This window comes from Peromyscus eremicus, chromosome 12 (genome assembly GCF_949786415.1).
Source record: "Peromyscus eremicus chromosome 12, PerEre_H2_v1, whole genome shotgun sequence".
NCBI lineage: Eukaryota > Metazoa > Chordata > Mammalia > Rodentia > Cricetidae > Peromyscus > Peromyscus eremicus.
The window spans coordinates 76270987-76284920 of NC_081428.1; the positions used below are offsets into that span (position 1 = coordinate 76270987).

Sequence of the window (13934 nt, forward strand, 5' to 3'; positions counted from 1 at the left end):
TACAACTTGCAGGAGTTAGTTCTCACTTTTCACTATGCAGGTCCTGGGAGTTGAGCTTACTCAATGGCTCATTGTTTTTGTGTTTTGAGACAGTGGCTCATGTAGCTCAGACTAGCCTCAAACTCCATAGGTAACTGAGATGACTTTCAACTTCTTATCCTTCTATCATCACTTCCCAAATGTTGTTACAGGAATGCACCACCATATCCCATTTAGGTGGTGCTGGAGATGGAACCCAAAAGTTTTATGCATGTTGGACAAACATTGTATAAATTAATAGTTCAACTATAGTTTTCAAAAACAGACACACAGATGCTTTTCAATTTAAGTGCAATGGGGTTATGTTCAAAAACTCATTGTAATTGGAAAATACTGTGTGTCAAAAATACATCCAGGGGCTTAGAGAGATAGCTCAGTAGTTAGGTTCCCAGTGCCAACATTGGGAGGCTCACAAACATCTATAACTCCAGCTCTAAGGGATCTGTGGTGGTTTGAAAAAAGATTGGCCCCCATATGCTCATATATTATTAACCAGATTTAAACAAAACCTATCCACAAATCCAGCAAAACAGAAGGTACTAGAAGAAAAATTCCAATCTAAGGAAGTCAGATATACCCACGAAAACACAGGCAACAGATAACCCCAGAGTAACAAATACCACAGAAGGGAAATATACACACTACCACCAAAAGATAACAGGAATTAACAATCACTGGTCATTAATACCCCTTCATATCAATGGACTCAATTCGCATATAAAAAGACATAGACTAACAGAATGGGTATGAAAACAGGATCCATCCTTCTGCTGCATACAAGAAACATATCTCAACTTCAAAGACAGACACTACCTCAGAGTAAAAGGCAGGGAAAAGACTTTCCAATCAAATGGACTTAAGAAGCAAACTGGTGTAGTTATCCTAATATCTAACAAAATAGATTTCAAACTAAAATCCATCAAATAAGATTGGGAAGTATATCACATATTCATCACAAGAAAAATCCACCAAGATGAAGTCTTAATTCTGAACATTTATGCCCCAAATGTTTCTTTTACATATGCCACCACATATGTAAAAGAAACATTACAAAAGCTTAAATTGTATATCAAACTCTACACATTAATAGCGGGAGATTTCAACACCACACTCTCATCAATGGACAAATCTGCCAGACAGAAACTTAACAGAGAAATAAGGGATTTAACAGATGTTATAACTCAAATGGACTTAGTAGATATTTACAGAAAATTCCATCCTAACACAAAAGAATATACCTTCTTCTCAGCAACCCAAGGAACCTTCTCTAAAATCGACCACATACTTGGTCACAAATCAAATCTTAACACATACAAAGAAATTGGGATAACCCCCTGTATTTTATTGGACGACCATGGCTTAAAGTTAGATTTCAACAACAACAAAAATTACAGAAAGCCTACAATCTCATGGAAACTTAATAATGCTCAACTGAATCACCAATAGGTCATGGAAGAAATAAAGAAAGAAATTAAAGACTTCCTAGAGATCAATGAAAATGAAGACACCACATACCCAAACTTATGGAACACTATGAAAGCAGTGCTAAGAGGAAAATTCATAGCACTAAATGCCCACATAAAGAAGTTGGAGAAATCTCACACTAGCGACTTAACAGCACACCTAAAAGTTCTAGCACAAAAAGAAACAAAGTCACCCAGGAGGAATAGCTGTCAGGAAATAATCAAATTGAAGGATGAAATCAATAATATAGAAACAAAGGGAACAATACAAAGAATCAATGAAACAAAGAGTTGGTTCTTGGAGAAAATCAACAAAATAGACAAGCCCTTATCCAAATTAACCAAAAGGCAGAGAGAGAGCATCCAAATAAACAAAATCAGAAATGAAAATGGAGATATAACAACAGACAACGAGGAAATACAGAGAATCATCAGGTCATACTTCAAAAACCTGCACACCACAAAATTGGAAAATCTAAAAGAAATGGACGATTTTCTGGATAGGTATCACATACCAAAATTAAATCAAGACCAGATAAACAATTTAAATAAACCTATAACCCCCTAAAGAAATAGAAGCAGTCATTAAAAGTCTCCTAACAAAAACAAAAAACAAAAAAGCCCAGGACCAGATGGTGTCAGTGCAGAATTTTGCCAGAATTTTGAACAAGAGCTAATACCAATACTCTTCAAATTGTTCCACAAAACAGAAACAAGGAACATTACCAAACTCTTTCTATGAGGCTACAGTTAACCTGATACTCAAACCACACAAAGATGCAATAGAGAAAGAGAATTACAGGCCAATCTCCCTCATGAACATTGATGCAAAAACATTCAATCAAATACTGGCAAACTGAATCTAAGAATACATCCAAGAAATTATCCACCATGATCAAGTAGGCTTCATCCCAGAGATGCAAGGATGGTTCAACATATGAAAATCAGTCAATGTAATACACCATATAAACAAACTGAAACAAAACAAAACAAAACAAAACACATGATCATCTCATTAGATGCTGAAAAAGCCTTTGACAAAATCCAACACTCCTTCATGATAAAGGTCTTGGAGAGATCAGGCATACAGGGAACATACCTAAACTAATAAAGGCAATTTACAGCAAGCCAACAGCCACCATTAAATTAAACGGGGAGAAACTCAAAGCAATTCCACTAAAATCAGGAACAAGACAAAGCTGTCCACTCTTCCCATATCTATTAAATATAGTGCTTGAAGTCCTAGCTAGAGCAATAAGACAACAAAAGAAGATCAAGGGGATACAAATTGGAAAGGAAGAAGTCAAACTTTCACTATTTGCAGACGACATGATAGTATACATAAGTGTCCCCAAAAATTCTATCAGGGAATTCCTACAGCAGATAAACATCTTCAGTAATGTGGCAGGATACAAGATTAACTCAAAAAATCAGTAGCCCTCCTATATAAAAATGATAAATGGGATGAGAAAGAAATCAGAGAAACATCATCCTTTACAATAACCACAAATAATATAAAATACCTTGGGGTAACTTTAACTAAGCAAGTGAAAGACCTGTATGACAAGAACTTTGAAGTTTCTGAAAAAAGAAATCGAAGAAGATATCAGAAAAGGAAAAGATCTCCCATGCTCAGGGAAAGGTAGGATAAACACAGTAAAAATAGCAATCTTACCAAAAGCAATCTACAGATACAATGTAATCTCCATCAAAATCCCAACACAATTCTTCACAGACCTGGAAAGAACATTAGTCAACTTCATTTGGAAAAACAAAAAAACCCAGGATAGCTAAAATAATCATGTACAATAAAACCACCTCTGGAGGCACCATGATCCCTGACCTCAAGCTCTATTATAGAGCAACAGTAATAAAAACAGCTTGGTACTGGCATAAAAACAAACATGTGGCAATGGAATCAACTTGAAGACCCTGACATTAACTCGCACACCTATGAACACCTGATTTTCGACAAAGAAGCCAAAACTGTACAATGGAAGAAAGAAATCATCTTCAACAAATGGTGCTGGCATAACTGGATGTCAACCTGTAGAAGATTGCAAATAGAACCATATCTATCTCCACGCACAAAACTCAAGTCTGAGTGGATCAAAGATCTCAATATAAAACCAGGAACACTGAACCATATAGAAGAGAAAGTAGGAAGCAGTCTTGAACACATTGGCATAGGAGACTACTTCGTAAATATAACACCAGTAGCACAGAAACCGAGAGCAATAATTAATAAATGGGACCTCCTGAAACTGAGAAGCTTTTGTAGGGCAAAGGACATGGTCAATAAGACAAAATGACAGTCTACAGAATGGGAAAAGATCTTCACCAACCCCACATCTGACAGAGGACTGATCTCCAAAATATATAAAGAACTAAAAAAAGCTAGACATCAAAATACCAAACAATCCAATTAAAAAATAGGCTACAGAGCTAAACAGAGAATTCTTAACAGAAGAATCTCAAATGGTCGAAAGACATCTAAGGAATTGCTCAACATCCTTACTCATCAGGGAAATGCAAATCAAAACAACTATGAGATACCATCTTACACCTGTCAGAATGGCTAAGATCAAAAACACTGGCCAGGTGGTGGTGTTGTACACCTTTAATCCTGGCACTCGGGAGGCAGAGCCAGGCGGATCTCTGTGAGTTCAAGGCCAGCCTGGGCTAGAGAGTGAGTTCCAGGAAAGGCACAAAGCTACACAGAGAAACCCTGTCTTGAAAAAAACCAAAAAAACCCAAAAAACAAAGCAAAAAAACACTGATAACAGCTTATGTTGGAGAGGATGTGGAGCAAGGGGAACACTCCTCCACTGTTGGTGGGAGTGCAAATTTGTATAGACACTTTGTAAATCAGTATGGTAGTTTCTCAGAAAATTGGAAATCAATCTTCCTGAGGACCCAGCTATACCATTCTTGGGCATATACCCAAAGAATGCTCAATCAAAACACAAGGACACATGCTCAATTATGTTCATAGCAGCATTATTCATAATAGCCAGACCTGGAAACAACCTAGATACCCCTCAACTGAAGAATGAATTAAGAAAATGTGGTACATATACACAATGGAATACTCCTCAGCAATAAAAAACAATGACATCATGAAATTTGCAGGCAAATGGATGGAAGTAGAAAATATCATCCTGAGTGAGGTAACCCAGAATCACAAGGACAAACATGGTATATACTCACACATAAGTGTATACTAGATGTAAAGCAAAGGATAACCAGATTGCAACCCACAGCTCTAGAGAAGCTAGGTAACAAGGAGGATCCAAAGAGGGACACATGGATCATCCTGGGAAAGGGAAATAGATGAGATCTCCATGAGTAAACTGGGGATAAGGAAGGCCAACGGAGGGTAGGGAGTGGGGCATGAGAACATAAGAGAATGGGATGGTTGAGCTGGAACAGGAATGGAGTGGGAGAGCAATAAAAGAGATACCATTATAGATGGACACATCATGAGGATAGAGAGAAACCAGGTGCTAGGGAAGTTCCCTGGAATCCACAAAGATGACCCTAGCTTAGACTACTAGCAATAGTGGGGAAAGTGCCTGAACTGGCTTATCCTAGTAATCAGATTGGTGAATATTCTGTCATCATAGAGCCTTTCTCCAGTAACTGATGGAAGCAGATGCAGAGATCCATAGCCAAACACCAAGCCGAGCTCCTGGAGTCCAGTCAAAGAGAGAGAAGGGTGATTCTATGAGCAAGGGGCATCAAGATCATGATGGGGAAACCTACAGAGACAACCAAACCAAACTAGTGGTCACTCATGAAATTTAGACCAACACCTGTGGAGCCTCAACGGGACTGGACTAGGCCCTCTGCATAAGCGAGACAGTTGTTTAACTTGATTTGCTTAAGGGGCCCCCTGGCAGTAGGATCAGAATCCATCCCTGGTACATGAGCTGGCTTTTTGGAGTCTACTATCTATGGTGGGACATGTCACACAGCCTTGGTGCAGGGGGAGGGGCTTGGACCTGCCTCTACTGAATGTACCAGGCTCTGTTGACTCCCCATTCAAGGTCTTACCTTCTTGTTGGAGGAAATGGGGGGTGAGGTGGGGGAAGGCTGGAGGGCTGAGAGGAGGGAAGAGAGGGATCTATGTTTGGTATGTAAAATGAATAATAAAATTTCTTAGTTAAAAAAAGCCCTAAAAATTTTTGTTTTATGTATAAAATAATGAAGAGGAAAATAATAATGCACATTTACCAAGCGACTTGTATTCACATACAATTCTTTTTCTTTTTTGTCCTAGGGATGGAACCCAGGGTGTTTTGTTGAGCAAATGATCTACCTCTGAGGTATATTTCTAGACCTACATACATCAATATTCAACCTCTGCTCCATCTGTTCCTGGTGCCCAGTCTAAAGCTGAGACTTCTTCTTTTTTTTTTTTTAAATTTTTATTTTGCAATACAATTCAGTTCTACATATCAGCCACGGATTCCCTTGTTCTCCTCCCTCCCGCCCCCCTCACCTTCCCCCCCCAGCCCGCCCCCCATTCCCATCTCCTCCAGGGCAAAGCCTTCCCCGCAGACTGAGATCAACCTGGTAGACTCAGTCCAGGTAGGACCAGTCCCCTCCTCCCAGGCCAAGCCAAGCGACCCTGCATAGGCCCCAGGTTTCAAACAGCCGACTCATGCAATGAGCCCAGGACCCGGTCCCACTGCCTGTATGCCTCCCAAACAGATCAGGCCAATCAACTGTCTCACCCACTCAGAGGGCCTGATCCAGTTGGTGACCCCTCAGCCATTGGTTCATAGTTCATGTGTTTCCGTTCGTTTGGCTATTTGTCCCTGTGTAAAGCTGAGACTTCTAATGAAGACTCTTAAAGCTTATCTATTTCCTTCCATCAGGTAGAGGAAAATAGTTACAGCTTACTTAAGGTCAAGCACTTGTGCTAGACTTGCCCACCCACCTCAAGCTCAAAGCATTCCACTGTAATCAAGCTGTGCTTCAGGCTGCAATAAAATCTCCAAAGAGAAGGTAGAAGGACTATATGAGTTGGAGGATGAGTATTGTGAAATACTGTCCTCTGAATATAACAAGGCAATAGTACTCAGTTATAGCTACCTGCACAAGACTTGTACAAGATCAAGCCAGCCAGAATTCTGGCAAGATGTGGGAGGTGCTCTCTAGGCCCCACCTCTTACTCAAGAGCTGCTGGAGGGAGACTATTCTTTTTAAGGGTGTTCTCATTAGATGGTTTCTCCTGCGCCAGTGGACAGCTCCAAACTAGTATACATCCTGGTAATATTAACTAGACATTGTGGGTGATCAGGAAATAAAAGGACATTTGGTTAACAGGGAGAAATGTCAGGGAATACATATGGGGAGAATGTGGGTAGATACAATCATATTGCTTTTATACATGTATGAAATTCAAGAAGAAAATTACAGTCAAAAAAGAAGTAGAATTTTCTTGGAGTTATTTGAAAGCAGCTTTCACTCCAGTTTTTCCACTTTTTAGTTGTATAATACAATATAAAAGCTGTATTGTTTTAGAAACGGGGTCTCTTGTAGCTAAGGTTGGCCTTGAACTCACTGATCCTCTTGCTTCCAAATCATGTGTTGGGATCAGGCTCAGCTTTGAAGAGCCACCCGTGCCCCCCCACCGCCCCCAACACACACACATAAAAGAAAATCCTGTGCTGAGGATCAAACCTACGACTTCTCAAATGCTAGTAAGTGCTTTACCATTGAGCCTCTGACTCTAAAAAAAGATATTTATATATGGGTTGGGTGTGGTGGCACATACCTGCAATCTTAGCGCTCAAGAGTCTGAGATAGGAGGATTGCAAATTAGAAGCATACACACACACACACACACACACACACACACACACACACTAAATAATTAAATGAAAAATTTTAAAATGAAGAAAAAATATAAAGATCAAGACTCCCAAAGAAAAATAAACAAGACTTGAGCAACCATCAAGTCTTTGTTTTTAAAGGCATGGGGCACTTTAGCCCAGAATGACCTGGAACTCATCGTATAGCCCAGGCTAGTCTCAAATTCACAATGATCCTCCTACCTCAGTCTTCCCACTGCTGTGAGCCAGTACATCTAGTTTCTAAGTATTTATTTACTACAGTACTGGGAACTGAAACTAGGATCTTGGACATGCTAAGCAAATGATCTCCCACTGAGCTATGACCCAAGATCAAAGCACTAACTGACATTTACTTTAAAAAAGACAGAAAGCTAAATACAAGTTATGTGTAATAATAAATTATAATTACTACAATAAATATTGAATAAAATATTTGAATATTGAATAAAAATTTGAATAAAATATTGAAATAACCTAAAAATGAATTAAAAAATAAAATCGAATTATTATAACATTAAGATATTTATTTTTATTCAGAGGGGAAGCAAAGGTAGGGCTGCAGCCAACCAGTGAGTGCATACCTTACCAGGATGGTTTTGAACACTGTACAATTTTCTACACTTAAATGGAGGTTATCTAACTCATCTTACTCTGACCAGTCAATATAGACACTTAAATAAAAAAAGAGAAAGTCAGAGAACACCCAAAACCAATTCTGGTTGTCTTTCTGCAAACCTTTGGACCAAGGAAACAGCCATGGGGTGCTCCTTAATCAAATGCGGCAGCATATAGGTCTCCTGGGATAGGTATGCAGTAACGAGGGATGACTGGTGTTCTGTCACTAAAACTGTGGACAGACAAAATCTGCTGGAGAAGATCTAAGTCTTAGCTTAGTTATTCAACTGCCTTCCAACTGTAACAGCGTTTTCTATGTTATAGCTGGACATGTAATCATGTTGACCTACATTGTTGGAAGTCACCATTCTGTTAATGGTTAGGAGAGTTGCTAACAGACACAACCAGGGCATAAAAAGACGACTACCTTGTTTTCTGGGCTATGGGTGGATGACCGACAGTGGATGATGTCACTAATAGGCAATTATAACATCCAACATTCCAAAAGTATTTAGTAATTTGTTTTGAAGAAACACAGCTTCCAAAAGAACAAAAAGATACTCCAAATATTTATTTGGATGGCTGCATGCTGAAGTAAAGTGAAATGCATAAAATAAAGAAATTATCCTAATTCCAAGAAGCATCAAATATTTCGCCAGCAAATTAAATATGGAAAAGGATTCAAACATTGTTTTGGTAAGGTGAGCTTGAGGTAGAAAGCACTCACCAAGCATATGTGAGGCCTTGGGAAGTTTACTGGCAAATGTGTTATCTGGATCACTGGGGCACTTCCTACAGAAAGTCTACTTTCTTTGGAAATGCTATAGATGGCAATGAGTCTCCCAGAGTAACACGTAAGAACTAGATTAAATATTAAGTGCATGTATAACATGATGCTGGAAGACCATCAGTTCTACAGAGCCACAGATCCCAGGTCCCAGGCCTGTCTATGCCTATCTGCACCAGAATTTCCATATAGTGTTCCTATAGTCTCTAGCCTGAGCAGCTCTCTGGACTATCATGAGCCATTAAGTGCCAAGACTGAGCCATGAGGCAGTTTTACCAGAGCAGCCTTGCTGGAGTGAACCTAACTGTAGATGTCTGACTATCCCAACTCTGTTTTCAGAGTCTTCTGAGGTGCAAAGTGTTATAAAGAATATTCTAATAAGGACTGAATCGAGGGTTAGGATGGGGTAAGTATGGATTTAGTAGGGATGGGGGGTTCATATGCCCAATAAAGCTTTCTAATGTTTAGTATGCTTTCCAATACCTGGGCAAATCTTCACTTTGCCCCTAAAACCATATAACATAATTCCATTATAATACAGGAATATAAAAATGGAAGTATTTGTCATTAAGACACATACAAGCAACAGAAAATATTCTGTATCTGCTCCGAGTTTATCTGACAGCAGATCTGTTTATGGAAAACACGTCTTCCAGGTACATAACTCTCAGGCAGGGCTGTCGTTCATCTGAAAGGTGCTATAGAAAGGGCTGACAGGACAGACTACGCCTGTCAGGAGAAACGCTTATGAATGTTCATGATTTAGAATGGCCACACTGGGTGGTCATTATGCAAAGCAGAGAAGATGCTATCAACAAATGATTCAGAATGTAACAGGCTTACCAATGATAGTAGAAACACAGATGTTACTAAAATTAAATAAATACCAATATGAGAGAGTAACATGTGACTTGAAGAAAGGTAACAATGAGTTTGAGAACCCCAAATTCATTGTTTATGGTATTTAATTATATCCTAGGACACTTCTTTAAATTTTCTTCTTCCTACTGTGCATTGTTGAAATGATAACACAAATCTTACAGAGGTAACCAGCTGTTCTAGACAGTTTTATGTCATCTTGACACAGGCTGAAGTCATCTGAAAGGAGGAACCTCAATTAAGAAAATGCTTCCAGGGTTGGAGAGTTGGCTCAGTGGTTAAGAGTACTTGATACTCTTGCAGAGGACTGAGGTTTGATTCTCAGTACCTACATGGCAGCTCACAAACTGTCTGTAACTCCAGTTCCAGGGAATCTGATGCCCGCTTCTGACATCCTTAGGCACATGGTGCATACAGGTCCATGCAGGCAAACATACTCATAACAATCAAATAATAAAATAAATCTTAAAAAAAAAAGACTTCTATAAAGTCTTGTAGCTCAAATTCTAATTGGTCTTAATAATAATAACCCAGAGTCAGATATCAGGGTGAAAGCTGAAAGATCAGGGAAACAGAGCAGCCAGACACTAGAAAGACTTCTTACATCTAGGGAATCCTCAGACTGAAAGAATCAAGCTCCTGTTTCCATCCTGCCTTATCACTTCCTTTCTCCACCTAGTCATATTACTTCCTGTTTCCTCCTCCCAAGTGCTGGAATTAAAGGTATGTGCCTCCCAAGTACTGGGATCAAAGGCACGAGATCCCAAGGGCTGGGATTAAAGGTGTGTGCCACCACTGCCTGGTCTCTAGTGATTAGCTCCACACTCTGATCTCCAGGCAAGCTTTATTTGTTAGAGCACACACAAAATATCATGATAGGGCTGCAGGCAAGCCTGTAGGGCATTTTGTTAATTAGTGATTGATGGAGTAGTGCCGGCCCATTGTGTGTGGTACTGTTCCTGGGATGCCTGTACTGGGTTCTAAAATAAAGTTGGCTGAGCAAGTCATGGGGAGCAAGTCAGTAAGCAGTACCCCTCCATGGCCTCTGCATCAGCTTCTGCCTCCAGGTTCCTGCCCTTCTTGAGTTCTTGCCCTCACTGCTTTGGATGACAAAATATTATACAGACCTGTATGTGAAATAAACCCTTTCCTCCCCACCATGCTCTTGGATGTGGCATTTCATCACACCAATAGTAACCGCAACTTTGACAAAAATTGTATTCTGATTGGATTTGAGGCTTACTCCATAGAAGAAATCCATGCCTGGTGCTGCAAACCTTGCCAAGGATCCTACTGCTTTCATTTTGTAAGCAGATGTTATCAAGCTGCCTTCTAAACACACATATGTCCACCCTGTAGATAGATAACTGCCAACCCGGCTAAGGGAAGCTTCTTTCTGCAGTGTGCAGAAATGAAGGCAGACACATGCAACTGGTCAGAGTGATAAGAACACGTGACTGTTGGGTGCTCAGCTCTAGATGGAACTTTACATCACCCCACCAACATTCATGGAAGATGAGACAGAAAGAACCTAAGAGTGCTGGGAAATGCTGTCTTCTGGACATGGTGTGGCTGTTACCACTCTGAACTTACAGCAGCTGTGGCTGTCTGTATAGGCCTGAACAAGATCAAGTCACAATAAATTTACTAGAATCCGTGTTTACAAAAGAAGAGGTGGGGAGGGGAGTTATCAAGGTAGGAAGGCAGAATACAGGGCACAGGAGGTGGGGTCAGAGGGTGAACATGATGACCAAAATACACTGTACACATTTATGAGCTTGTCAAAGAATAAATTAAAAATACTTAACAAAGAAAAATGCCTTCATTTTAATTTACAGATTGAAATGATTACTGGTGAAGCAAGAACCATGGTTTGGCCAGGTCTATGCATGGCTACATCTCTCACTATCCACAACTGTTCAGGATAAGGTGCCACAACACTTGGCACAGAACAAGTCTGCTTATGATAGCACTAAGAATTTTTGTTTTCTTTAAGAGACAAAGGATCTCATGTAGCCTATGCTGGACTCAAACTAACCATGTAACGGATGATTAATGATGGCCTTAATCTTCTGATCTTCCTGTCACCACCTCACAAGTGCTGGGAAGAAGCATTAATACTTGAAAATTTACAGTTTTGCTTATTTAAACACTCAAGAAGCAGAGGCAGGTGGATCTCTGTGAATTTTGCTAGCCTGGTCTACATATGTAGTTCTGGGTCAGCCAGGGCTACACAGTGAGACCCTGTCTCAGGGGAAAAAAAAGTTTTGTTCAAATCTTATAAAATGTCTTTTCATTAAGTTGGACTTTCAGGGGTTGGGGATTTAGCTCAGTGGTAGAGTGTTTGCCTAGCAAGTGCAAGGTCCTGGGTTTGGTCCTCAGCTCCGGAGTGGGGGGGATGGGGGGGGGTTAGACTTTCATTTACATGCCCTACTTATTATACATAGTTTTTTTTTTTTTTTTTTTTTTTTTTACAGTCATAGTTTAGAAGAACTGCAGAAAACAAATCTTTAGTTACAAGTTCAGGAAGTAACACACACACACACAACATTTAAAAGTGTCCCCTCCATTTCCCTTTATTATGACTTAAATGGTCAGATTTCACCAGCTAGTTCCAAGATGCTGACCGTTCTGTTCTGGTCAGTTAGCTGGCAGGTGAGGCGGGGGGAACTGATGACAGGAGGCTCCCTCTGCACTAGTCTCTGGTTACACTGGAGGGTTAAAAACTCATACTCAACAGTTATTGCTACAAATTTTGCTATCCTTAAGCTATCTTAACTTGAAATAGTATTCAAAGAGGCAAAAATAATACTATTACCAAAATGTATTAATTTCTAGAAAAGAGGGGACTTATATAAATGTTAACAACAATTAATTTCTTTACCAGAGACTTTACTTAGCATACACATATCTAGAAGACATACTGTTCTTATCTATTTTCTCTTAATTTCAATAAAATACTAATCAGTAAAGGTGTTTAATTATTTTGACTGTCAATTACATTTCTCTAGAGATATTGCACTCAACTGCCAGTCTTTTTTCTTTTTGGTTTTTCGAGACAGGGTTTCTCTATGTAGCTCTGGCTGTCCTGGAACTTGCTCTGTAGACCAGGCTGGGCTCCAAATCACAGAGATCCACTTGCCTCTGCCTCCCAAGTGCTGGGATTGAAGGCCTGAGCCACCACTGACTAGCTTTTCAAACTCCAGTTTTACTTTATTAGTTCAAGTATGGGGTAGTCCTGGCTTATTGTCTTAAATACAAATGAGATAAAAGCATAAAAAAGTTTGCCTTTTATTTGTTACTATACAAAGCAGATAACCTTCCAGCATGTCCTCACCTTCCTCTTGTGGCCTTCTGTAGAACCTTCATTCCCACCATACGGCAGGACCTCCCTTCTAACTGTATGTTCTTCCAGAGGGTGCCGTCCAAGTATATTTCACCGAACATCCCGCAGGCATCCTGCACTAGAAGGCAGGACCTGTAAAGAACAGGATATAAGTAAGAGGATCAAGAAGATCCCTGAAACTCCACTGCAGTCACCTTCCTAATGATGAATAAGGGCAAGTGAAGTTAGATTCAAGTGCATTTCGTGTGTGTGTGTGTGTGTGTGTGTGTGTGTGTGTGTGTGTGTGTTTGTGTGTTACGCGCGCGCATGCGAGTGCACACCTGCACATACATTATGGGCATTTGCATGCTACAGTATATGCATGGAGGTCAGAAGACAACTTGTGGGATGCAGTTCTCTCCTTCACCATTTTAGTCCTGAAGACTGAACTCAAATTGTCAGGCTCTGCAGCAGGTGCCTTTGCCTGCTGAACCATCCTGCTGAACCTTGTTTTGATTTTGTACATGCAAGTATTTAGATTACTAGCCACAAAACACAGGAGACAAAATTATCTTTCAGCGTGCAACCCTTAGCCGTTGTGGTTGAAAACTAATAAAGATGACTATACTCTCAAACTAAATGCATCACTGCTGCCTAGAAACAAAGGGTGCTCTTTCCCTGCTTCTATTCTCTCCCCAGAGTGGATGCTCAAAACCTAAAAGCTCCAGTGCACAATTCTGAGAACGATAGAGCTTTCACTGAGAAGGTACAAAAACCACAGACATGTCCATTCCCAAAAGATAAAAATCACTGTCTTAGATAGGGTTTCTACTGTTGTGATAAAACACATCATGGCCAAATGCAACTTGGAGAGGAAAGGTTTTATTTCATCTTACACTTCCAGATCATAGTGTACCATGGAAAGAAGTCAGGGCACGAACTCAAGACAGGAGCCTGGAGGT

General features: G+C 40.0%; 1 protein-coding gene across 1 annotated transcript in view; it reads right to left on the reverse strand.

Moving 5' to 3' along the window:
• The window catches only part of Spidr (scaffold protein involved in DNA repair), a 300139-nt gene that overhangs the window by 30017 nt on the left and 256188 nt on the right, over positions 1 to 13934 (reverse strand). Inside the window, exon 11 of the mRNA XM_059276854.1 lies at positions 12985 to 13125. Within this exon, the coding sequence (XP_059132837.1) occupies positions 12985 to 13125 (141 nt within the window). The remainder of the gene's footprint in view (positions 1 to 12984; positions 13126 to 13934) is intronic.